A 26,171-nucleotide genomic window follows, 5' to 3' on the forward strand; every position below is an offset into this window, starting at 1 on the left:
AAAGTTATATATATACATATACATTTATGTTTTATTATAGTTGTAATGTTGTATATAATTTTAAAAATTTATTACTTTATTATTTATGGTATTACATAGTTTACACTATTACTATTTGCTAACATTATAGTATTATCTAATAACTTAATAAGTATATTAATAATTTATTAGAGTAAACACACAAAAAACATATTAAATATGTTATGATTCCCAAATTGGGCTTTGGCTTGGGCTTTGGGCTGGGCTTTGGGTCAGGCTTTGGGCAGGCCTAAACGAGTCGGGCTCGGGCAGCCCATGGGCTTCAAGGGGATGGCCCAAGCCCAACCCAAGAGACTTTCGGGCCAGGCCAGGTCGGCTCAAATTTTGGGCCAAATCGGGCTTCGGGCCTAATGGGCCGGGCAGGCTTCGGGTGGACTTCGGGCCTTGGGCTTTTTGGTGAGGCCTAGTTCGCGCATTGATCGTAAGGTTGGGTTGGGGACTTGGAGTGAGGGAGAGGCTGCAAGTTGATTTATGAACGAGAAGAGGAGGAGGAGGAGTTGGACGCCCATGTTGAAAAGGTGGCCATTGGGTGGAAGAGAAAGCTAAGATACGAATAGTAGGGGTTCTCGGTTGATCGTAATTGTTTAATTCTCACCAATATCTCACCAAATAATTTGAATAGTCTAAATTTTTTTCTTTAATTATTTATATTATTAAAAAGAATAGTATGAAATTATCAAGTTGTGTACATATACATATATTAAATCCTCATATAATTAGCATGAATAACATGACATGAATGACACTACACCCCAAAATATATTCATAAGAATTTTGTGAATTCACCTAGATATTTAAAATTAGAGTTTATTTATTACGATCATGTTAATCAATTATTGTTGGAATATGGGGTTTTACACATTTGTTGCACTAATCATCACCACCAATTGTCTTTGACTCTTTGTGTAATATCTAGCTCTTAAATATTTTTCTGGTTTAATTTAATAGAGGGATTTTAATTAAAAAAATTGGGCTTTTAAGAGGTATATATAGTTCTTAGAACAAAAGAAATTATAGGAATAAATCATCAATGGTGGTAGAAATTACATACAAATATTAAGTTGCCGAGCCAAAAATAAGATACAAAGCAGGAAAGTAATTAAGGTATGTACTGGGTATGCACAACTTGATTTATTGTTTGAGTTTTTCAAACACCTTAATGTAGTTAATTAATTTTGTCCATGCATACCCTTATCGACGGGTGTAAATGAGTTGAATACTTCAAATAAACCCACTCATAACACACACAAAAATCAATATTAATAAACTAGATACAAAAAATGAAAAATAATAAATTTGTATCACCCGTAACCAAAAAGATTAAATATGCAAATGAAGTTAGTTAAGTGCATTTGATTTTTTTGTAATGTTCAAAAAAAAAATTAATAATAATAATAATAGAATAAAAAATAAGAAAAACTGTATTTACAAGTGACACGTATGTTGAACTATTCATGCCTTAATTTATCCATGACTTGGAAATGACACGCAAGGGCATCTACACAAGAACTACACATTGTAGCTGTAGCTAATTTTGACGCAACGACATGTACGACTTGTTTAATTTTCTCAATTACTTTCTTATTTACTATGTTTACATGTTTATTTGATTTCAATTAATAATCTTGAAGTTTATTCCATCCAAACCCAATTGTGAGGCCCAAAGGCGAAGCCCAGCGGAAAAATAAGAAGCCACAAAAAATAATAAAAGGCAACCTGAAGTCTGAAGATGACCGACCCACGCCCCCATATATATATACCCTGTCTAATTTCCTAATCAAAAGAATAAACCCTCTTAATTAGTTCAGTTCTTTCCTTGCATTGTTTCTTTCTCTGCAAGAAAGAAAACTCAAAACCCTAGCAATCTTTTTTCTCGTTCATCTCGATCACTTAATGGACACAACAATGGTGGTTCGTAAGTATTCCAGTTCGTACGTGGGTGCGCCGGTGGGTTTCCGGTTCAACCCGTCGGACCAAGAACTGCTCGGTTATTACCTTTCGAACAAGTTGAGAGGAGCAACGGCAGCGCAACCATTCCATCTGCCAGTAGTGGACGATTTTAGCAAAACCAAACCCTGGGAGATATGGAACAAGCTTCGGGTCCCCAAAGTCTTCACCACAGATTTGTACTTCTTCACCAAGTTGAAGATGGCGAGCCGTTCACGCGTTGATCGAAGGGTGGGGTTGGGGACGTGGAGTGAGGGAGAGGCGTCTAGATTGATATATGATGATGATGATGATGATGATGATGATGAGAAGGAGATTGCTGACAAGGTGGTGATTGGAAGGAAGAGGAAACTGCGATATGAAGAGAAAGGGTCCGAACACCACGGAGGGTGGTTCATTGACGAGTACACTCTTGTTGATGCTGCTGCTCGTTCATGTTATGATCAGTTGGTCATTTGTAGGCTCAGAAAAAACGACAGGTCGTCTTCTACTAGTGCTAACGGATCAAACAAGAGGAAGTCATCATCATCATCATGCGCCTCAAAGAAAAAATCAAGGGTTAATGATCATCCACAACAACTAGGGCAAGACTGTACTAGTACTCTGACTACTTCTACTTCTACTTCTACTTATCATGATCATCTTCCACAACTAGGGCAAGCCCAAGAGCAAAGCTACCGTACCACTGATCATGATCAACTAAATAGTGCTGTGGTTCCCGTCCTTGATGATCTTATTAATGGAGATGCCTATGATCAAGAATTGATGAATGATCTTTATTCACAACTAGGGCAAGGGCAAGAGCAAGAGCAAAGCCATTATTCTAGTGGTGCCACTGCTGATGATGATGATGGCCTATTCATGTTTGATATTGCTGATCTGATATCCTTGGACGACGCTGATTGCTTTGATTATAATTCTGCGTTGATGAGTTCTGATCCGGTGGTGGACGTTCATCAAGCATTACAGTCACTACCCAACTACGACAACAACCAGACCACCGTCGTCTTTGAAGACCAACCCTTGACCTCCACAACAACTTACTCAACTTACGCTGCTGCAGGAATGGCTCAGGGTCAAGTAGTAGCAGGAGGCTACAGCAACCAATACCAAGTAGCATTGGACGACATGATCATCAACGACTGTTGGTCCAACTCCTTTGTCAATCAACCATTCATGCCTTAATTTGTCCATCACATTCACAGCTTCATCATCATCATTGGATCCAACGTAGCTGGAGATGACACGCAAGCATGTACACAAGCTAGCTATAGCTAATTTTGACACACAGTACTACTTATTTAATTTCCTCAATTTTTATTTCTCATTCCACTATGTATACTGTTTCTTTCATTTCATTTATTGATCTCCAATCTTCATTTAATTTTTTTTGGTATAGACTATTATATATATATTTAATTTGCCATTAACATGTGCTACTAATTAAACACTTAATCTATCAGAAAACTTTGCACATGATACAGATCAACTAAGAAGATGAGAGAGAGAGAGAGAGAGAGAGAGAGAGAGAGAGAGAGAGAGAGAGAGAGAGAGAGAGAGAGAGAGAGAGAGAGAGAGAGAGAGAGAGAGAGAGAGAGAGAGAGAGAGAGAGAGAGAGAGAGAGAGAGAGAGAGAGAGATTGTTCTCTCTATATACAACTTTTCTGAATAATCTACAAGGATGAACAACATATGTACACTGGCCAAAATTGGAAAAGAGTAATCAAAAATTTACAATCATCATCATCTGAGCTGAGAGCATCTCTTGAGCTCTCTTTTAAAGTTGATATCCTTCTTCGACAAATTTAAGATGCCTGATTGTTCCTCAACTTTCTCGATAAGAAGCTTCATCAGCAGAACTTTTGACAGTGTTTTGCATGACCCTACCATTATCAACTTTTTCTACACAAGCAAATAATATAAAATGTGTTATGAGACATTACTCCAAAAATATGCATGGCAGCTTCACCACTCAGTTCCCCTTTCTCCTAAATACAAATACTGAGGATGCTCTATTTTTTCCCTTTAATCTCAAATTCACTCATTATAATTCATTGGGCACGGAAAAAGAAGATATGTCGCATATATAAACACATATCATTATATATAGCAACCAATATACTAAAGTCCTCTTGAAATCACATAGGAATGGGATTTTCTAAGCAAGTGAAAACACCAATGTGATTCTTACCTTTGCACGAGTGAGAGCCACATTAATCCTATGCCAGTCTCCTAGCAGCGAGGAAGAGCAATTTCTTGGGTTTTCAGTTGACCTAACAAAGGAAACTAGTATGCAATCCTTATCTCTTCCCTGGATAAACCAAAAATGCATGTAAGAGACAATAGTGGAGTCATGATAATTTAACTTCCATAACAAAGCCATATTTGATATTTCTTTTCCTTCCAAAGCAACCCATAGCTAGATCAAGGATAAATAGTAGGGTCAAATACTAGATACAATTTCTCCTTTTTAATTTTTTTTTTTTTAAAGAATTCCAAATAGACTCTTAAACTCTGTCAAAGGTTTATTAAAGGCCACAATATCGCATGAACAGGTTGTATAATACAGGTATATTACATAGAATTTCCATATATTTAATCAACTTTAGAACAAAAAAAAAATAGCACATCAATGTAGAAAACGAAGGCTTCCATCTGACCTGGTATTTGTCAATGGTATGTATCTCCACAGAGGTAAGGTTGATGGCAAGCTGAATTATCTCTGCCTGAGAGTTATATGGGGTGATGATGCCAATATCTTCTCCCCTGATTCCACTGCTAACTAGTTCCTCCACAACCTAGGATCAACATGAGGATTTTATTTCAGTTTGTAAAACTACAAGCTACATTTGCATCAGACAAGAAAAGTTGAAAATAAAAAGTATTTTTTCATCAAGCAACAAGATGACTCCAACAAAACAACCTTGAGTGCAGAAAGTGTACACCTATTAATTTATAAGCAATTTATGTTAAACTTGTACAAACAGATTTCATGTGAACTACGGAAAAATCACATTATAAAAGTAACCATACCACAATGTCACCACATATTAGTGTGCAATCCGCATCCGTTATTGGAGAAGATGCAGCATTCAAAAAATCTCCACCAGATGTTCTCCCATTGAGAGAAGGCAAACCATTACGCAGAAGAAGATAAACAAATCTGTTATCCTTTTTAGACTTCGAATATGGAAGTTCAAAATCAAGAACAACAGAAGAAAGACAACTCGTGGCATGATCACTCTTTGAACTATGTGGCCGCCATATTTCTTTCTTTACAAGCTGCAATAGCTAAATTTAAAAAAGAAGGAAAGAGAGGCTATAATGTCAGAATAATTAAATTTGGGAGTTAACTATTTATACACTATGCAATAGTGACTTCACAAAAGGCACCTGCATCTCGTTAGCTTCCAAATCAATTAACCAATCCCACAGCCTTAGGAAAACACCATGCGCATTTGTTAGGTGGTGAGTATTTGAATAAAATAAATCTCCCAGTCCACTGCTCTCTGTGCTTCCTCCATGTGCCTGTGGCATTAAAGATGATGACCATTGATAAACACTGATTCTTAAAGTATGACTATTAATGAATATATTTCTTACATTAAGGTATCCTGTGGAAATATGCAACTTTTTCAGGGGAAAACAACAATTAAGACACAATTCAAAGCTAGTTTAAAATTTTATATTTCATGGCTCATGAAGTCTGTGGGAAATCCCTGTAAAGTTGGAGATTAGCTTTGTCGTTGATCAGTTAAGGGAATTAACTTATTAATTTAATTTTCAATGAAGGGAAGCTAGATCTAGTGATCTTCCTCAGTCAGATTCTTCTGGAAGGCCTGACAGATTGAATCAAGGTTAAATTTAATTTTTTTTCTTAGCATCTTCGAGGTCAAATGATATAGAAAGTATTGCAGGAATTTCTGGATAGCAAAGGAATTATTAGGTTTTCAATTTTACAGGTTGTTAAGTCCCTGCAGGAACTAAGTCTCATGTGAAGACACCCCCTTGAAGATTGGTTTTCAAGGGGGTTGTGCATATGAAGTAGAACTAAGGTTCTCCACAAGTCAATCTCTTGAGAGGCCTACAGCACCCAATAAATGTAATATTGGCAATGTCCCTATTTTTTTTAGAAAAAAAAAAAAAAAAAAAAACAAAGAAAGGATAAACTCAACAGGAAAAGGTTGCAACAGTTTACAATTTAAATGATAGTAAGAAATAAAGGAAGGGTTAGATTTATTAATCAGACATGTAAAGTTCTAGGGAAAAATTCAGTCTAAAGATGAGACATATAAAGATTTTCAGGAATGAAGTTAAGAAGGAATTAATTGAAAAGAAATGGGAAAAATGAGAAAAAAATAATAGAAACATGGTAGCTCATCACAACCTTAAAGGTGTGACATATAAAGATTTTCAGGAATGAAGTTAAGAAGGAATTAATTGAAAAGAAATGGGAAAAATGAGAAAAAAAATAGTAGAAACATGGTAGCTCATCACAACCTTAAAGATGAAAGCAGAATGCAGAAGTTTGCAAAGATTCTCATTAATTAATTTTTGTCTTAGCAATGTCCGCTTATTTAGAAGCAAGGTAATACAAATAGAAACTATATATATACAGAGGTTAGCAAGGTTACAAGCTGAACGTAGCAAAGCTCAACTTGGACTCAGTTCTAAATGAAAGAAATCTGGGCTTGAGCTCAAATTAATGAACGCAAGCCAAGCCAAAGTCACACCAATCTCAAACAATTTATGAATGGCTCAATTTGTTTGAACCCCTAGTTAGGAACGATTATTCATGTTCCTTAATACCTTACAAGAATAAATCAAATTACCTTGTGATAAATGGTACAAACATTCAGATGGTGACAACCTCTGCACATGCTTGGACGCTACAACAGAGAAAAAAAGGGAAGAATTTTAAAATGGCAGTCCAGTAAAGAGTTTCGTGAAAACACTGCTAATAAGTCAGCAAAAACCATTCAGACCTGTAACATTGGGGGCAGTACTTGTGTTCTTGATGCCTTGAGAATATTACTTGCAAGTTTATTACGTTGCATGATTAGCCCAACCAGGTCAGATCTTCTAACAACAATTCCCTATTTTATTAAAAAGAAGAAGACTGAATAGACTAAACACATACAATAGAAATAATGATGTAGATACATTGGATACTACCTGCGTCTGATCTGACAGGAGATAACATAAAAGACCAGTATCGACATGCTTCTGGTACCTGAATACAGGAGATGCAGAGCAAATAATGAAAGCTCTTCAAAATATCTCAATAATAAATTGTAAAATACCCCTCTGGAAACCATAAAAAAAACTATGGGTAAACCATAAGCACCTGTCCAACATAAGAAGAGTGTACAAGATCACCTGGGCACTATGCTTCATAGATGACTGCACACATAATAAAGCATTAATCAGAAGAAAAATAACTTTCGGCGACAAAGTTAATAATATGATATACATCACTCAAGTTCTATATCATTCTAGACAAGTTTCAGTAAAGGCAACAGACTTACCTGGCCATTGGGTACTTTCCCACTTTGAACTCTAAAGGCATAACCTTCTCATCAGATTCATTTTTGTTAGATTCAACTTTCACTCTGACGGAAGCATCAATCATGCCTTTCAGACCATACTTCGGAGCCCAGGCCATCTCCTCAATATCAATTACCTTCAACCAAAATGGATCTGGTTCAGAGATGGCATAATGTTTTGGAAAATAGTGCACAGCAGTTACAGAATAGCACAAGAAAGCATACCACAATTTCAAATTACACCATGTTCACAAGCAGAAACTACATATAACCAGACGTGCCTATGACTGGTAAATACAAGTGGAAGTAACCATTATAATGTCCATTAGCATATCGATGGACAAAACATGCAGGTAAATATTGACATTATTTACTGCAATGTCAACATAAAAGGGAGAAATTTTACTAAGATGATACATAAAATTGACAAATCAAAATTTAACAATAGCAGTAACTAGCAAATTTAAGAGAATACAGTTCTGCAACAAATATAAAAATTAAACTGAATGATTATGAAAGAGAAATTATAAATTATTTCAAAGTAACGTCTTTAAAAATTCCAACCTCCACAAGCATACATGTTCTCAATGTTTTTCTGCAGCACTGTTCTTGCGTGTTCCTCCAAGAAAGATATTGTAGGCATCTCCTCCACAAGTCCAGCCTACAAAAACAGATAAATTTTACAAATCATAGATGAACAAATTAGAAGCTATTTCATGGAGAAAGATTCTTGACCATGTCTATTTATCGAAAAGTTTGCAAAGTCATAGGTATGTTCTGAGACCTGAAAAACTTGGTGCAATATTGTACCAATTAGTGCTGCAGTTGAATGCTCACTGCTTCTCAGCCTCTCATCCAGGACAGTTCGCCTAGGGCAAAAGAAATTAGCTGCAACCTAAAAAATGTTTTTATTTATTAGGACCAAGCAGGGTAACAATAACCACAAAACTAGTCACCAAAGATCAGAGCAGTCACAATTACAAAAACACAATATATAATGACATATGAAGAACATTTGAACAAAAAGGCAGTATACCCGAGTTCCCGACACCAATTCATCTGGGTGAACAATTAGAAAATTATTGTGACTATCCACATGACACTGTCCTTGGTCATCAAATTCACCAATAACATTGACAGTATCTCCAGGTGCAATGACACTGTAAAGCCTGAGAAAAATATAATTCAAAAGGGAAAAGAGGGGGGAATATTAATAATAATATCTGGAAAGAAATAGGTGTTTGCATTTTTCATGTTTTATTCTTGTAATCCCACCAAGAGCATTCATTTTTAATTAAATGTACAAACTACATTTTTTTAGATAGAGAAAACAAAGACTTACCAAAAAAACCCAAAAGTTACAAAAAAATTTCCTAGCCATGGCAGCAGTTCACAATCTAGGCCAAACGAACAAAGTTAGCCAATTACATCAAGGAATCAAACTACAAACTTCTCTCTAACTACAAATGACAAAGACTAAGATCAACTAATAGCTACCCCCAATCCAAATGAAGAATATTAAAAGGAATGTCTCTACAAACAGCTGAAATTGATGCCCATAAAGAAGCCCAAACCTTACTCTATCCCATAAAGATGACACCTGATCCCCTAGCCTTTCTTCAAAAATTCTAGTGTTCCTCTCTAACCAAAACACCCAAAACACAGCCAACCAACCCCAATTCCATAAAAAACTTTCCTCCCCCCCCCCCCCGGCCGGTCCAAAAGAAAAATAGTAATAAGAATAATCACAGTGCTTCTCAACTAATAAAGACACACAAGAGACTGGAATCACCCAACTCAACCTTGCCTCCTCAAAAAGGTGTTGCCACAATCTAAGGGCAATTGGGCAATGGAGAAAAAAGTGCAATTGGAGAGAAAAGTGACCAAATATTTACTCTCCTCTCTTGCAAATAACTCATCAATAGCGTGACAGCTACATGTAAGGCCTCCTCTGCTGAACATTATCACAAGTATTGACCCTCCCATGGGGTATAATCCAAGAAACCTTAGCCTTCCAAAAGCATTCTATATTTCTAGTCACATGTAAGTGCCAAAAATGACAAGGCTGGAATGACATGGCACAAGATAAGTATGCTCTAGCAGTGGATGACTATGGAGATGAAGTCATGAAACTATAAAGAGCCATATAAGTTAATAAAAGAAAATAATAATAATTATTATTATAATAATCATTATCAGGAATGAACAAGTTAAAATCGCAGAGAAAATGCATTATTGGGGACCAATAATCGACCTCTAAATAATACACAAAAGATAGAGTATATCATTATTGGAAAATGATTTCAGAAAAAAAAAAATAGCATAAGTATTAAAGTGCTTCAAAGCAAGATATCAAGAAGTACTTACCACTCGTCCCGTAAATACACAGACGCTCTTCTCCAGTTTGCTCATTCAGTAAGCGAAGAACTTGAAAATCAATGGATCTTTATTATCATATATAACCTAAAGAAGGAATGAATTAAATTTGAATATGTTGCTTACTAGAAACCTTATATATGCATTTGGCACCAGATGAGTCAGCAGGTTTACACTTCTCAGATGCCTAGAGCAGGTTACAAAATGATTAATCTTGAAGAAACTCACTATTCTTTTATCATAAGAGATACTGAATTAGTAAATCATACCTCCAATACAAGGAAATTACAATTGGAAGATGCCCAAGTAACCTTTTCTTTTAGAGCTGCCACAACTCTTTTTACTGCATGATCCAATTTGGCAGGCATCTTATCACCTTTTCCATCTCTAACTTGGGGAGATGCCTCCACATCATTAGATACTGAATTTTCAACAGAAATAACATCTTCTACTTGATCTAAGAGTTCAAGAAATGCCTAAAAGAATAGATAAACAAATAAAAAATTGTAATTATTACCATGGCATGAGAACATATAATTGACTCACTCCTGCCATACAGATCAACAAAACCAGGGGAACTTGCAACTTAAAGAATAACCGAGCAATTTTTTTCTATGAGTAGAATTCATGAGATAACCCATTTATTAAGTCAGGAAACAGAACACAGATCATGAATATTGATTGACCGAAGCAGGATAACATGATCCAAAAATGGGTATCAAATAGATAATTTCTTTCATTCAAACCTTTTTATGCTGCCTCGACCTAGCTGATCAGAAACTCCATTACACGCAACCTCATTAGCAAGCCGCATTTCAGTTACAGCATCAGTTAGAGAAAGATGATTCCACACTCTCTACTTAGCAGCTCCAAAGACAGAAAATATATATATGTATATATATATATATAAATAAAATGATAAGAGTGAATATTAATTTAGAAAAAGAAAATGATGTAAACAAAACAAAGTATCCTTAGTTTCCTTATGTTTGTTGCCTTTTTTCTTTTTGTTGTCTTCTCTTGTGCCCTAATTAATCACCCTTGTATGAGAATGTTCCCTTTCTCACTTTCTTCATTTCTATGAATTCCAAAGTCCAAACAAAGCCATAAACTATGAAGTTTATCATGGCAGTAAGATAGAGGGTGGAGTTCGGAATGGACTCTGCCTACTAACTATTCCAGAGATAGTCATGTCGACCAAAGTTTCATTACTATCCATATCCTGATCCAGGTTAACCCTTTTTACGCCAACCCTGTTCAGGGATACCAAAGATCTGTCACAAGTATTCAGTGTCGGCGGTGAAGAAACCCTCTTATCAACCTTTTCGGCTTTAACAGGAGAAGTCTGTACATTTTTCATTCAATAATAATCTGATATTGGACGACATGATCATCAAACAGTAGCAGCTATGATTCTTTCTTATTCACTATATGTATACTGTTTCTTTGATTACATTTATCAATCTTGCATTTTTATTTAGTTGCTACTTTTTGCATCTAAGTTCATCGATCATGATCTTTACCAATGTAATTAACATTATTTGTCACCGGTAATATCCTATATATGTGAGGATTTCTCGATCATCATCAATACCACCCTTAAAATTCTTGGTCTAACTCCTTTGCCAATGAGTTCTTAATGTTTCATTAGACCACATCATCATTAATGCTGTTTCTTTAATTTCAATTACTCTTACAATTTTTATTTAGTTACCATCATTTTCTGCATCCAAGTTCCTGGATCATGATCTATGCCAATGTAATTCAAAATTAATTACTATTTGATCATATTGAGTCAATTTGTGTTTACATTTCCCCTTTAATTTGCTCCAAAAAAAAAGAATCTTTCTAGTTAAAGTCAATGTAAATAAATACAATATAGCATAAGATCCAAGTCCCATACGCACAATACAGCTTTAGCTTAAATACCGAACATTATCACTAGAGTACAATACTATCTGTGGTGGGCTTAATTCTAAGTTTTCTAACCCACCAAAAAAAAATGGTGGGCTTAGATACAATGTTCGCACGTGCACCAGCCCGAGTGTGCTCGGATTGGATTAAAACCCAGCAGGCCGATAGGTTGTGGGTCTAATGCTAATTAAGGCTGAGAAAATTTGCTCCAGTTCTCTATATCTCATTACACATTGGTTTTCATGTGTTTATACCATACTTGTTGCAAGAGAAGACTTCCCACATTATACTCCTATAAGGGAAAGAATCCCACACAGTTGTTTTACAAAGGAGAGGGCTCTGTTTACAAAATCTGCTCTGCCAATCTGAGTAGGGGAACACTTAGTTCGAGCAATCTCATACCCTGTGGAACTTGCTCAGACTCACCTTGCTTTGTTCAGATCGTTTCTGGTAAACTTACATTTAGCCTCTTTTTGTTTTTGAGAGGGCCATATTACATATGCAAAATGCGCCACACTAGGTATTCTTTTCTCAACCTTCCATTAGGCTGACCCATTTTTCAGAAAACCCAAAGGCTTCAAAATAAATTCTGCTTCAATTCAGCTTGAACACAAAAATCTTGAGAAGAAAATCAATTCCATGCCCAACAGCTTTGCCAAACATATTTTACACATTTCGAAACAAATAAAGATGACTTTTGTTGTCTTAATTTTATTTAGTCCGACATTCAAACGGTTTTTCATCAGAAATACATGATGACAATTAAAGCCAAATTAAGATAGTAATGGTGGACTAGAACATGTCCAATGATTGAGACTGATGACATATAATTAATGAGAAAAACAAAAGGAAAGCACAAAATGATTGATTACTTGATATCATACAACGTCAAATAGTGATATCATATAAGGTCAAATAGTGATATCATACAACAATTCGATTATGTAGATATAGTTTACCAACCATTTCCTCAAAAGGGGGAAAAAGGGGGAAAAGGGAAATGAGATTCAATGAAGCCCTAGATGGTTCAATTCAAGTACCAAAGATTATCTTCCAATCAACCTCAGCTTGTACAAAGTTTTTGAAACAAGATCCTATAAAGCAATGCATCTCTTTAGAAAACTTCTATTTTCCTATTTACAATTCTGTTCCCAACAAGGTAGCTATTTTGGCAGTAACAGAAGCTGGGAGGGCACACCACCAACATGAATTTTGATCAATCAATGCCCAAGGTGGAATAGGGTTCAAAGCCACCCTGACAAAAATTCAAAATGAAACAACTCTCAGCGCTACTTTCCCGACTTAAATGATAACATTAAGCTATGTAAACATTGATTCATCTCCCCCAAACTAAGATAAATTAATTGTATTAGTAAGATACATGGGAAGTATAGAGCTAGAAATGCATGGTTCAGAACATGGATTAGAGACATATGGGATATCCACTAAAGAATTTGGAGGATACATGGCAATTTTTCCCTCTGGTATGACTTGATTTAGGTTATTCTATTTCAACAGGACCCATTTCACCAGTTGAATGTAGAAGTAGAACTAAGGCTTTATAAAGGCCAACCACCATATACATGGACAAATAAATGAATTGAATTTGTTTATGTATCAGGATAGAATGAACTGATTTCATTCATAATCATATTAAACCAATTTTACTGAAATATGCTACTCACAGAACAGTCATCATGAACACGCCATATGGTTTCGCCCAGAAGATTTGCTACTGACAAGACCGTTAGCTGGGGAAAATAATTCTGCTCTGACACTGGAATGGTATTTGTTATGATCACCTCTTGAAACAAACCACTTGACAGCCTCTCTATAGCAGGAGGACTGCAAAAAGACAAAAAAATAAAGATAAAGTAAATATTCATTTAAATAATAATTAAATGCATTTCTCAAACAAATTGTTTTTCAGTAAAGTCGCAACTAAGTCTCTAAAGGAATATGCCAGCATTCAATTGTAAACTGTAACTATGGCTTATATAAAAATATCAAAACTCAGAACTAGTTTCATGCAGAAAAGAGGTATCAACAGAATAAAGGGTTTGGCGAGAACTCGTTCTTCATATGCCATAACAAAAGAGTTAAAGCGGAAATTCAGGCACTAGATAAATTCCACATACCTAAAAACCGCATGGGTACTGCATGCATAGACTTCCCTAGCACCCTCCTGATGTAGTAGAGCTGCACCTTTGGTAATAGTCCCTATAACCCACCAACCAAACAATAATACTTTGTAGAAAGAACAACAACCAAAATGGCTGCAAAAACTAGTTAAGCACAAAGGACATGATTATGAGAACGTCAATCAATTCAAAACCCATGATAGTGAAGCAATTTTATTTGTGGAATATGTAGCTAATTGTTTACATAATGGGCATTGGTGATAGGACATGCGTGAACAAATTTAAAGTTTCATAAACAAAATATCGCACAATTGAGAGGATATATTTTCTAGTGTTTCCTGCCTCCCAAAGATTGTAGGGTTCGGCGTGGGGGCCCAGTTTCAAATCCGGATCCGCCTGGGGGATTTCTGGGTATCAAAAAACAGCTAATGCACTAATGACAGTGGAAATGCAAAATTGGAAATCAATAATTGGATTTAGAGGAATGGTAAGGGCTGAGTGCAGGTACATTTGACACCAGTGGTCTCAGAATGGTGCCCATTCATGCATGGAATACAGGCAAATTGAACGGTCGCAACAAGGACAGCTACCCTTAGCATCTGTCTTGGATTTAAGGATTTCCAGACTTTCAGATAGCATCCTTGTGTAGGCTTTGACACAAAATACAAGTTAAACCCACCTAAAAGACTATCAAACGAGGAAAACCCACTGCTCCAAGCCTCCCAGATGCATGTAAAAGGCTGTGCACATCAATCAAGTATCTCCACCAAAAAGGAAAACCATTCCAATCATAATGTACAGTTAGATGTCCTTTACAAGTAATATTTATGAAGAAATTTAAACTAGTAACATCCAATACTTCCTAGGGTTAAGAGGCAATCCATGTTTAAGATACTTGCAACACTTTCTATGGTATTCTTTATCTCTCCAGGTTGAAATATACTTGTCCTTTTCTTTATAACAGAGATATATTAGTTCTTTTAAACAGCCCCATTTCTTATTTAACTATGCTCATGATGAATTCTCTGTCACATAACATTTACATCATTGGCAAGATCCTTTTTTAGCACTAAAATGCACCTCTCTTAATCAACTATGTTCATTATGATTCTCCAGAATATAACTTTACCATCAAGAGCAAGGCTCAACATTGCTATCTAATGTTCTACTTAATTTGCAATTATTTTATTTAAGGTACTGTTTATGTTCTATTCATAAAACAGTTCAAACACATATAAACTAACCAGCTGTGTCAATCATGTCGTCCACCATAACGGCTACTTTTCCCTTCACGTCACCTATCAAATTCATCACCTGAAAAATAAATGACATTTGACACAAAATTGAGGAGTTCGAAGATATTTTAAATATGGAACCAATAAAGAAAATAAAGACTAAAAAGGTACAACTTCTGCGCATGTTGACTAACTAAACTTTGTTTGTGACTAAAATTGAAGTGAGAGAGAGAGATGGGAGAAGAAAAGAAGAGAGAAAGAAAAATGTGTCATTTTCAACAATCAAGAGAGATTTTTAAGGAAATGTTGAGAATTTTGGATACAGATTATGGTAACCATAGGGACTTCCTTTGAGTGGTTAGGAATTTTGAGAAAATGATGAAGGGTATCCTTTGGGAGGGGATTGATGCGGGGAGGAAGAATGATTTAATTATTTGGGCACTGGGATATTGTGCAAAGTTCAAACAAACAAAGTATGTATGAACAAACAATTATTATTACCTTTAACATTTACTAGTCATTATGAAAAAGTTCAAAGAGCCATTGCAATTTGTAATATCTTATTTTGGACTCTAGAAAGAAAAAAAAAAGTATATCAAAGAGAGACATTATTGGTTTGAATTGTTACAAGACTTAGAAAACATGAATTAGTAACTTATTTGGAGTTATGGGTAATCACATCTGGCCTTAAAATATATAATTGTAAGGTTTTCATTTCTTGTGCGACATCATGAAATTAACTTGGTCCTTCATAATCTTCATCAGTGTATCTAAGCTTCACATAGGACGTGACAATATTATCAGACTTCACAATAATTTCTCTTTTTTTTTTTTAAATAGACTTCACAGTAATTTCTCTCTTCCAAACAGTTTCGTATGTTATTTTAAGATATTGTGACAACATGAGAATCATAGGAGGTAACTGTAATAGTTGTCAGCCTCATCTGAATAGAATAGATCATACCTCTGCCACATTGTGCCCATGACGTCTTTTATCAACGATGGCTAGGGGAGCATCAGATAACTTTTTTGCAAAAGCCCGAGCTCTAGCAACACCTCCAACATCTGGTGAGACCACTACCAAATCATCAGAACATATAGTCTTGCTGGCGAGGTAATCAAGAATCACAGGCTGGTTGTTCATAAAGAAAACAAATATCAAAAGACTAAATTAATAGGGCATCATTATTAGAAATAAACTTTGCCCATATTTATAATACAAGTGTGCAATGAGACTTCTTGTTTTGAGCTACAACAAGAATAAAAAATACAAATTTTCCAATATCAGCTCCAAGGAGTTAAAGGTATAAAACCATATATATGTATCAGGGTAAATATCTAATATTTGCACAAGAAATTTTTTACATATAATCCATTTAAGAACTTATACATCAGGACATCGCTAGACAAACTAAGCATATCAAAACACTCAAATTTGTTAAATCTGTCTGCATATGTAGTTTGTTAAGAAGATGATAAAATTTGTTTCTTATCATCAAAAAGAAATTGTTAATATCCATGAGATCCATCTAAAACTAGTGACGATTAACATTTCTGATATGCTACATGAGAAATGACATCTCATTTTGATAATTAGGGTACTGAATCTTGAGAGTAGCCACCTCATGAATAACACAGAAGGGTTTGACTACAACCATGACTTCCTTTCAAGGGCCCACCTTATGTAGGACCAACACTGGGTTATGACCCTCTAGTTGAGCTGAAACTATTTCAGCATTATGGGGCCAAAGACTCAAGTTGAGGAGAGAAAGAAGACATACAACAGTCAATATAACAGTTTCAAGAGATTCAAGACTAACAGCTCTAGTTAACCTGCATTCCAAGATTTTAGCCTCCAATATCCTATCAATGTAAAAGGTGAAGCACATAAGAGGAGGAGATGTCCACAAAGTAGAACTCCATTATTAACGATACTTAGAATCCAACTAATATTATTGTAGCATTATTTCCTAGAAAGATGCCTAGATAAAAAAAATATTTATAGTTCAAGAAATATGTCTTTAGCAAATTTTAAAATTTATCTCAATTCAACTTTATTTCATTTCAGGTTGCCAAGTTAAGGACTAAACATTCTTGTAAGAGTCCAACACCCTGGTCTGTGAACAATGAAACAAAAGAAACCAAGTATTACAGATTTGCTACCTGACCATATACATGATCCACAGGAATATCAAAATATCCCATAGACTGCCCAGAATGAAGATCACAAGCCAGAACACGATTTGCACCTGCTTCTGTAATCAAATTTGCTACAAGCTTGGCTGCAATAGATTCACGCCCTTGAGTCTGAAACAAACAGTATTTGCAGATAATAGTTAAAACAAACTTGAACTTCAGTTAAACTCTTTAAATTTCAATTTCAACTACAATTTTGGAACTTATTACAGAATGCATTTGCATATATGCTATTATCTTAGGATTCCAAACTTTAAATAATTCATAATTTTACAATTCCTATTGGGTAGCCCAACCTATTTACTGAATATATAGATACATACAAATATAACTTAATGGTCCTAAAAACCCCAATTTAAGGAATCTAACTTAAGCTTTGCCTATAAGTATATAGATACATAAAAAGAAATAATTCTTTAAATCATAAAGCACAACAGATGATTGACCAGGAATTTTATGGGGGGCAAAGGCAAATCTGATGAAGGTGATATGATTACATGCAATTAAATGAGGAACAATTTTCATGTTATGAAAATTAAAATATTATAGCCCAACACCCATTTATTTGTATTATTTTAATCCCCCAATTTACCAAAGGACAAGGACAACTAATTTAGGCCCATGGTTAATGGTTGATATGTAAGGCAATAACTCTTCATTAACATATTTAGTCAAAATTTGTACCAGGAGCCTAGGACAACAGGCATCAATGATTACATAAGCTCTTTATCTTATGATGCTCAAGCTATACATTTACCAAAGATGAAATATTTTCCCGATTCATTGCTCATTATTCTAAGTTACCTTTCTGTCAGCCCTGGCATATCCAAAATATGGAATCACAGCAGTGATATTCTTGGCTGACGCCCTTCGACAGGCATCAATCATTATCAGAAGCTCCATAAGATTCTCATTTGCAGGAGGACATGTGGGTTGCACAAGATATACATCACACCCTCTGACACTCTCTTGCAACTGAACATATATCTCTCCATCAGCAAAGCGTTTTATCTTAATCTTTCCAAGTTCCAGACCCATGTAGCAAGCAATCTCCTATAGAAACACAAGAATGCGTCAGACATTGTGCGATTAAACGGTTCATAAATGTATAATACATTATGGCTCTGTTTTCTTTGGCAGAAAATAGTTCCGTGGAAAATTCTTCTAAATTAGAAAAAATTTCTGATGTTTGTTTGAATGGAAAACTTCCTGGGACATATGAGCATTTTTTATTTTCTGTCAGGAAATGTTTTCTTAAAAAACAAAATCAGGAAAACTTTTCCATCTCATGGGTGAGTAAGCCTAGATAAGACCATAATCAAGAAAATATTTTCTAGAAAAAAATTTCTAAATTCTACCAAATAGCAAAAGATATTTCCAATAACATTTTTCCAGTGGAAAACTTTTCCTTTAAATTCTATTACTAGTAGAAAGAAACAGAGCCTAGGAAGAAAGTGCATTTGCCAAACATACCAACACCAAAAAAGACAAAGGGGTTAAGCAAATGAATATCACCATGAGCTATATATTCTATAGAACGGAGGAAATTCAAACACATTTTGCAAACCAGGATTAATGATATATTTCCCTCTTATTTTTAGTTAATTCTTATTTCCGATCTTAATGTTAACTTTTTTCCTTCTAGCTATCAAACATGGTGCACTGACAACCGAAGCTCATAAAGCAGGAAACTACATCAACACAGAACACGGTAGACCTACTTTCGAAAATTGAGCTTATTTGTTTTTAGCTGAAATCAAATAAGTCATCAATATGCAAATAAGTCATAAATTTTGGTTTGCACAATTTTTCTTGCTATCCCTTTTGGATAATCACCTTTCTTTTTTCTTTTTTCAAGGGTGACTCACACCAAATCCTAAACATAATTTCATAGAGATTTTTCATCACAGAAAAACAAAAAGTCTCATTAGTTACCAACTGCAAACCATCAACAATATAAAAAATAAAACAAATAAGTAAACCGATGTTGTATCTCCTATAAAATCAATTTTTGAGTCTTGGCTGGAAACTTGATCCTTTACTTCTACTTTAACTAGTCTTCCTTGAATCACTAGTGCAACTAATGGTCTACATTGTATATGTTCATACCATTCAAACCTATTTTCCGTAAACTTATCATTAGCGGTATCACTGACTATGTTTCTAGTGACTCCTATCATCCATCTTAACATCCTCATCTCCGCTGCATTGCATATCAAAATCAAACAACCCCACATGAATTTTGGCATATAAATATCTATCCACATCAAACCTTAAAATGTGAGATAAATTATTCCTAACTAAAACACAGAGATACTCTCTATCATGATAAAACTCAATGAATTCAGTTTGAATAACAAAATAAACATATGCGAAAAACAAATATAAATAAGCGCAAAATCGTAAATTCATCTAAATGTATACCTGAGAAAGCGCAGGGTTTGCAGTGCCAGAAAATATCCTGAGCCTGGTATCGTTCTTGGTAGCGGCATTCACCAAATGGGTTTTCCGCACCAAGAAATTCGGCACCATCTCTTCGCTCCTGAGGAGGGGCATGCAGGGCTTTCCATTGTCGTATTTCATAGGCTCTCCCACATTACACCTCTAGATAAATTATTCATGATAAACATATTTCATACTTATATTAACAAAAAAAAAAAATTGGACTAAAAAATTATAAATATCTCACATTTTCAGACTCTTGGCATTCAAACTGAAACAAATTTACTGAATATTCAAAATAGAAAGAAGAAAATTCTAGAACAAAGAAAAAAAGTAAAATGAAAGCGAAGAAAGCTTGTGGTGACTTACGACGCTGTTTGGGGCTGGGATTCGAGAGCGAGAGTGGTTCGGAGGGAGACTACGAGAGCGTAGAGAGGTGCGAGAAGCGAGAGAGGACGGAGACGCTGAGTGCAGCAGCGAAGCCATTTTCTTTGTGAGTAGCAATCAGTTACACAGCGAGAGAGAGAGAGAGAGGTCTTCCGGTTTGGAGATTAGGGTTTTATTAGAGAAGGTTTTGGGAGTTGATCGGTGGAAACTGGTCCCGGAGTCGGAGTGAGTGTGAGTGTGGTTTCTCTTTCAGCTTCTTCCAGTGGCGGGATGGGGTTCCGGGGAATGTAAGCGAGAAACAGAGTTCGTTGGTCCCATCAACATTTCTTTTTTTTTTTTTTTTTTTTTCTTCCAATATTTTTTAGATCATGCATTTTTTCCAAAAATGCATTTCACACAAATTGTTGTGCCTTCCTCGGTTTGTTTCTTAAATTTTTTGGATTTCTTTCTTCTTTTTAGACTACCTTTATAGTTTATTGCAATTAAATCCAATATAATTTGATCAATTTTGAAATTGTCAAAAAAAATAATAATAATATTGATGCCATTGGAATTTTGTTGGCGAAAAAAAAAAACATTGGAATGTACATGAGTAATAATTATAACCATCATTGTTAATCAAAGTACCAAGAATAACCATTTGTAGCTTATTGGTTTTGTGAGTGGCAGAGAGAGAGGAGGAGGAATGAGAAAAAAGCAACTCATCACTATAATCTTCAAACTTCAACATCACGTATACCCTTCAATTCAACTCATCAGTTACCTTAATTACAATATTGAGAATTGATGTGCCATGCTTCCAAAGTTCCAAACCAGTGACTAATTACATGGTATATGGAGGCATTTTATACTCATGTGATCAGGAGATCGATTGTTAGTAGAAGGATGCATCTTGCAATGGGTGTAGGCATCATGAAATCCCATATGGCAAAAGTGCAGCAGCCACAATCCTACCTTCCTCATTCAGTATATTGTAAGTTGAGACAGCATTTTTCTGTTAAAAACAAAAACAATAAACAAAAAAAAACAAAGAAAATATTATGAACTTGGTAGTAGAACCAACCACTGTTATGAAGCTCATTTCCACATCAGTTTTATGTTTCCCATTTGAACACAGGCACCAATAAATAATGGAAGAGGTAAAATTTGAAGAAATGCAAATAGAAAACTTATTGAATCCTCTGTTACTCTTGCTAACAGCAGTAGTAGTATGGTAGTTGGTCATGGTACCAATCAATCCCACGACTTCTCTTCATTTGTCATATGAGCATTCTGTATTTTTGTTCCTCAGTTCCCAATTAATCTTTCTTTTTTATGTTTTTTTAAGAGTTCCCATGTAATCTCTATCTGTTGGTCAATTACTAAATATATCGACTGCTCCATGGTATTTTATCCTTCATATTGTGTCATTAGGACCTCCAACAAAGAGGTATGGTTTTGGGGAGATGTGCTATGAAGCCTATGATGGCAATCTTTTGGGTTATTTGGATGGAAAGAAATAAAAGAGTCTTTGCGGATGCCAAGGAGGAAGAGTTGAATCAGCTGCGGGAAAGGGTTCGTTTTTTGGCGTCTTTATGGGCTTCTATTTCTTCAGAGTTTAAGGAGCTATATTTTTCTGTAATATTTTCAGATTGGAGAGCATCAATGTTATAGGGGTGAGGGGTTGTTATTTGGTAGTTGATGTACTTTTCTAAGGGTTTATAGTTTTTGTATTGCTCTTTCTGTTTTTCGGTGGATTTCTTGTCCACTGTTTTGTACTCTTTCATTTGTTTAATAAAAGTTTCAGTTTCTCATAAAAAAAGAAGCTGTGAACGTGATGGTCTCTAGTCTCTACTACCTGGATAGCGATCCAACCATCAAGGATGTAGCACTTCACTCTACTATCATCCTGGTCATCTGTCCTATACAGAGACAGTTGTGCCATTTCTTAAGTCAGTGTCTAGTCTACAATGTGATGCTTGTCAATTAGGCAAGCATCACAGAGTGGCTGGGAATGATCCAATTGGCATTGAGGAACTCAAAAGATATTGAGTAAATGCTTTAACATGAAATATTTGGATTCATTGAGACTAGAGATACTTTCTGGAATAGAAGTAGCAAGTCCCAGAATGGTATTTGCATATCTCAAAGATAGTATATGTTAGATTTATTGGGTGCGACTAGCACCCTAGAAGCAGGAACAAGTTTGACTCCTATGGACCCAAATACCAAATTTAGTCCAGATGAGGGTGCTCTTGTGGATGATGCGGGGGCCGATAATGAAGACTTGTTTGGAAATTGGTATATTTGATTGTGACAAGGCCGGAATATAACCTTTGCAGTTGGATTAGTGAGTCAGTTTTTGCAACAGCCTGGCAACCTCATTTAGATGCAGTATATCGTATACTTAAATATTTAAAGGAGGGTTCCTATTAGAGGACTTTTCTTTAAGCCTCCAAGAATTTAGAATCATTGGTTTCACAGGTGCAGATTAGCCAGGCAATAAGATTGACAGAAGGTTTATCAAACCATATTGTACTTTGTGGGAGGTAACTTATTAAAATGGAAGAGAAAAGCAGAATCTTGTAGCTAGGTTGAACGCAGAGCCGCAGAGGCAGAATATCAAGCAATGGCGCAAACAACGTATATGGGAAATGATGTGTGTAAAATCTTTGTTGCAGGATATTTTATTTTCTGGTGATAAGCCTATGACAATGATTTGTGATAATTAGGCAGTTATATACATTGCTTGTAACCCTATGTTTCATGAGAGAAACAAAACATATTGAAATCAGTTTGGGGATACTAAGGTTGGGAAATGTTCACTTTTTCAGAGTTAACAAACTAGACATGATAGATATCTATACTTCAACTTGAGGGAAAGCAATGGGAATTGCATGACTGTAAATATGTTAATATGGAAATATTGTAATACAAACTTATTTAAGGAGGAGCAATCCCAAGATTTCATATGGGCTGTTTTTCTCCCTCAAGTTATCTCTTCTTCCATATTATCCCACAAGGTCCATGTTGGACCAAGAGAGAAACTATAATTAAAGCACCAAAATTACCACACTGTATACTACTCCATAGTAAGTAGTATTACTCAAAATTTTATCTTCTATTTTGAATGTTAATCAAAGATCAAAAGTTCAGCATCCCTGATGTCCTCCACTTACCCTACTGCTTCCTGTATAACACTAGGAAAGTAGCTATTGGTATTTGATAAATTATGCCGTTATATCGACTTGCTTACAAAACTATGTAAGTTATTTTTTTGTCAGATCATCGAAATATTAGGTGGCCATGGAAAAGCATAATATGCAAGAAAGAAAGAAAGAAAATAGAAGCAACAATGAAATATACCGTGTCAATGGCTTCTAACTTCATTCCAGTAGACCGGATGAAGCGTTGTAGTTCAGGACCTACAGGTTCAATGTGCCTTCCACAGCCAATAATTAAAATCTCTGAAATAAATTATCAAAAGAAGAGGTCAATACAAAAAAAGGCGGTTAGCAAAGCAATAATAAGAATTAGTACTGGGGTCAGAACAACAACGATGAAAACGTAAACTTCAGAGCAACACCAGTGATTTTATTTCCAGTGATTGTGACAGGATGTAAATGCTATTAACAGATGCCATATGTAGAAGCTATTAACACACATGCGATCATTATTTACTTGGGGCCATAAACTTACAATACAACTATATCAGTGATTCATCTCTGCATGTGTGGGGGGAGGGAGGGAGGGAGGGAGGGAGAGAGAGAGAGAGAGAGAGAGAGAGAGAGAGAGAGAGAGAGAGAGAGAGAGAGAGAGAGAGAGAGAGAGAGAGAGAGAGAGAGAGAGAGAGAGAGAGAGAGAGAAATAAGCTAGCATCTCTGCTTTCACCAGGACATTAGCGTCACCCCCAGATATGATAGGACCCAAAAAACTATATCCATTGTGTTCCAAGTTTGTACAAGTTTATTTTATTAAATTTGTCTTCTCAATTTGTGTGCCCTAAATACATCTCCAACACCAACTATATTTCTCAAAATGGAGACAGAAAAGGAGAGACATCCTACCTTCCTCACTCCCTAATAAAATTAGAATCACAACAGACTTTTCTTAGAATCAATTAAAAATGGCAGTTTGAATATAGTGTTAATTACAATTATAATTAACCATGGCAGTTTAAAAGACTTGGCGCTGACAGTTTCGATTTGAATATGGATTTTAAACTGCCATGATATATTGAATATGGATTTGAATCAATAGTTGTAAGAAAATGCAATTATAAAACTATTGATTCATTCTATATCATACCGCTTCAATTTGAATATGGATTGAAAACACAAAGAAATAAAGAGGCAAGTAAAATCGAATAGTCTTCACAATCTACATACTATGACTGCAATTTGAAATTTACCTGGTACAGGCCGCACGGTTCGGAAGATGGACAAGCTGCACAAAGCATAAAATCAATTAAATGCCAGTTACTTCTGCCTGACAAACGCCATACTTCACGGTTCTAGGTAACTAAAAAACAATTGCCTGCTTGCATTACAATGTATACACACATACATATAAATAATTAAATATTCATGTATGGAAAAATGGCACGAAATAATTTAAACATCCACTATGTTCTTTGGGGGTATAATTTCTCAAAAAGAAAGAAAGAACAATAAAATTGAAATGTTATTAACAACCTTGAGCCACATCCTTCATTTGTTCTATGTATGATTAAGCTTTCTCATTAAAACAACAATAACAATTATAGTCATTTAAAAAATTCATAGTATTCCGAGCAAAGTAAAAACTTTTACTATACACAAACAAGGGAAAGAAAAGATGTAGTAAAGACCTGTCAGGAGTGATTTCAGAGAATTTCTTGGGAGCCCAAGACATCAACATGTTTCCAACACAAAGCAAGCTTCCTTCATACTCCACCCCATTCACAGTGAACCCTGTGTCGGTGTACCTTCAAAAAAGAGTGGCAAAGTGGTAATTAGTGCCTTAGCGGTGTTGTGGAAGGGCAAAAGTGAAGGAAGAAGGGAATGCAGAATAGGAGTACCGTTGAAACCGAAGCTGGTCATTGGGGACGTTGTCGATGAGATTGATCTGGTCGTAGAGAGAGAAGGCGCGTCTGAGCGACGGAAGTGATTGTTGGGTAGTGGGCTTCGGGTGGGCTTCCTTTTGGAGGCTCCGAATGAGGTTTGGCAGTGTCCTCATTGCTCTCGCTCTCGTCCCCATTCCTGTCTCTGCGTGTTTGTTGTGTGTGGCAAATGGGTTGATACTAGATCAAACATGAAGTTCCCAAAAGACCCAATGAATCACATATCTGAAACTAGTCAAAGAAATTTATTTTCAGCTCAAAAATTCAAGTGGGAATCGAAGAAAACGAAAAGGCAAACATGGGTTTAATCTCAAATCTCGAAAATGTTAAGAAAGTTATAATTTTTTTGAAGGTTGGATGATAATTACCGAGCAGAGCATAGGTTCTGCCATTGACAAAGAGCTCAATGGCGGGTCATACACCCACAGAGTGGTTTGGCGGGGGATTTGGGTCTGGCCCACTTCTAACGGGTCAGTCGTTGGTCCACCTCAGGCAGATTAATAAATGGGCTTAATTTCAGGACTGAAAGGCCCCAAAACCAAAATTTTATCCATCTATCTAACTTCTGTACCTGCTCTCTAAAGACATCACTCAATATTCTATTCACAGTCCGACTAATAGGATAGACTAATTATAAAGAATGGTAAGGAACAGTTTTATAATAGCTTTTAGATTAATCAAATGGTATTTAGTTTGTCGGCTTTATATTAGGTTTTAATTATATCAAAAATTACAGAGTTAAAATCTACCATTCAGCCTCCATAAAGTTCATATATTATACACTTTAAGAGGGAATAAAGTGAATATGTCATCAAATGAAATATAAAAAAAAGACAAGGAATAAAATAGGTTTGAGTGAAAGTTTTTTT

General features: G+C 35.5%; 2 protein-coding genes and 1 pseudogene across 5 annotated transcripts; all 3 read right to left on the bottom strand.

The window, feature by feature from the left end:
- Positions 1 to 3,715: 3,715 nt before the first annotated feature.
- Positions 3,716 to 10,721, bottom strand: LOC147291099 (DNA replication ATP-dependent helicase/nuclease JHS1-like; annotated as a pseudogene). The gene is made up of 17 exons (XR_015121096.1): positions 10,654 to 10,721; positions 10,177 to 10,383; positions 10,034 to 10,094; positions 9,899 to 9,958; positions 8,568 to 8,700; positions 8,316 to 8,426; positions 8,096 to 8,192; positions 7,514 to 7,685; positions 7,333 to 7,388; positions 7,161 to 7,218; positions 6,971 to 7,081; positions 6,818 to 6,874; positions 5,379 to 5,513; positions 5,019 to 5,276; positions 4,646 to 4,783; positions 4,177 to 4,296; positions 3,716 to 3,887 (listed from the first exon to the last, which is right to left on the bottom strand). The product of XR_015121096.1 is annotated as a DNA replication ATP-dependent helicase/nuclease JHS1-like (transcript).
- A 1,979-nt stretch (positions 10,722 to 12,700) lies between these two features.
- Positions 12,701 to 20,583, bottom strand: LOC147291100 (ribose-phosphate pyrophosphokinase 1). Of its 2 annotated transcripts, XM_086235484.1 has the most exons (9): positions 20,205 to 20,581; positions 19,818 to 19,997; positions 18,198 to 18,446; positions 17,361 to 17,504; positions 16,162 to 16,329; positions 15,207 to 15,276; positions 13,960 to 14,041; positions 13,507 to 13,666; positions 12,701 to 13,076 (listed from the first exon to the last, which is right to left on the bottom strand). In XM_086235484.1, the coding sequence occupies exons 1-9, from the start codon at positions 20,319 to 20,321 to the stop codon at positions 13,038 to 13,040; spliced, it is 1,209 nt and encodes a 402-aa protein (XP_086091610.1). In that variant the 5' UTR covers positions 20,322 to 20,581; the 3' UTR covers positions 12,701 to 13,037. The 2 variants fall into 2 exon arrangements, with proteins under 2 accessions (XP_086091610.1, XP_086091611.1); XM_086235485.1 differs by lacking the exon at positions 19,818 to 19,997 and having other exon boundaries at positions 20,205 to 20,583.
- A 327-nt stretch (positions 20,584 to 20,910) lies between these two features.
- On the bottom strand, positions 20,911 to 25,756 carry LOC147291101 (uncharacterized). 2 transcript variants are annotated; one of them, XM_086236591.1, is made up of 6 exons: positions 25,671 to 25,756; positions 25,261 to 25,533; positions 25,051 to 25,167; positions 24,613 to 24,647; positions 23,568 to 23,668; positions 20,911 to 21,216 (listed from the first exon to the last, which is right to left on the bottom strand). In XM_086236591.1, the coding sequence occupies exons 2-6, from the start codon at positions 25,437 to 25,439 to the stop codon at positions 21,133 to 21,135; spliced, it is 516 nt and encodes a 171-aa protein (XP_086092717.1). In that variant the 5' UTR covers positions 25,440 to 25,533; positions 25,671 to 25,756; the 3' UTR covers positions 20,911 to 21,132. The 2 variants fall into 2 exon arrangements, with proteins under 2 accessions (XP_086092717.1, XP_086092716.1); XM_086236590.1 differs by having other exon boundaries at positions 25,261 to 25,527; positions 25,671 to 25,715.
- Between the last annotated feature and the right edge of the window lie 415 nt (positions 25,757 to 26,171).

This window comes from Dryas octopetala, chromosome 3, assembly GCF_963921425.1.
Source record: "Dryas octopetala chromosome 3, drDryOcto1.1, whole genome shotgun sequence".
Classification (NCBI taxonomy): Eukaryota; Viridiplantae; Streptophyta; class Magnoliopsida; order Rosales; family Rosaceae; genus Dryas; species Dryas octopetala.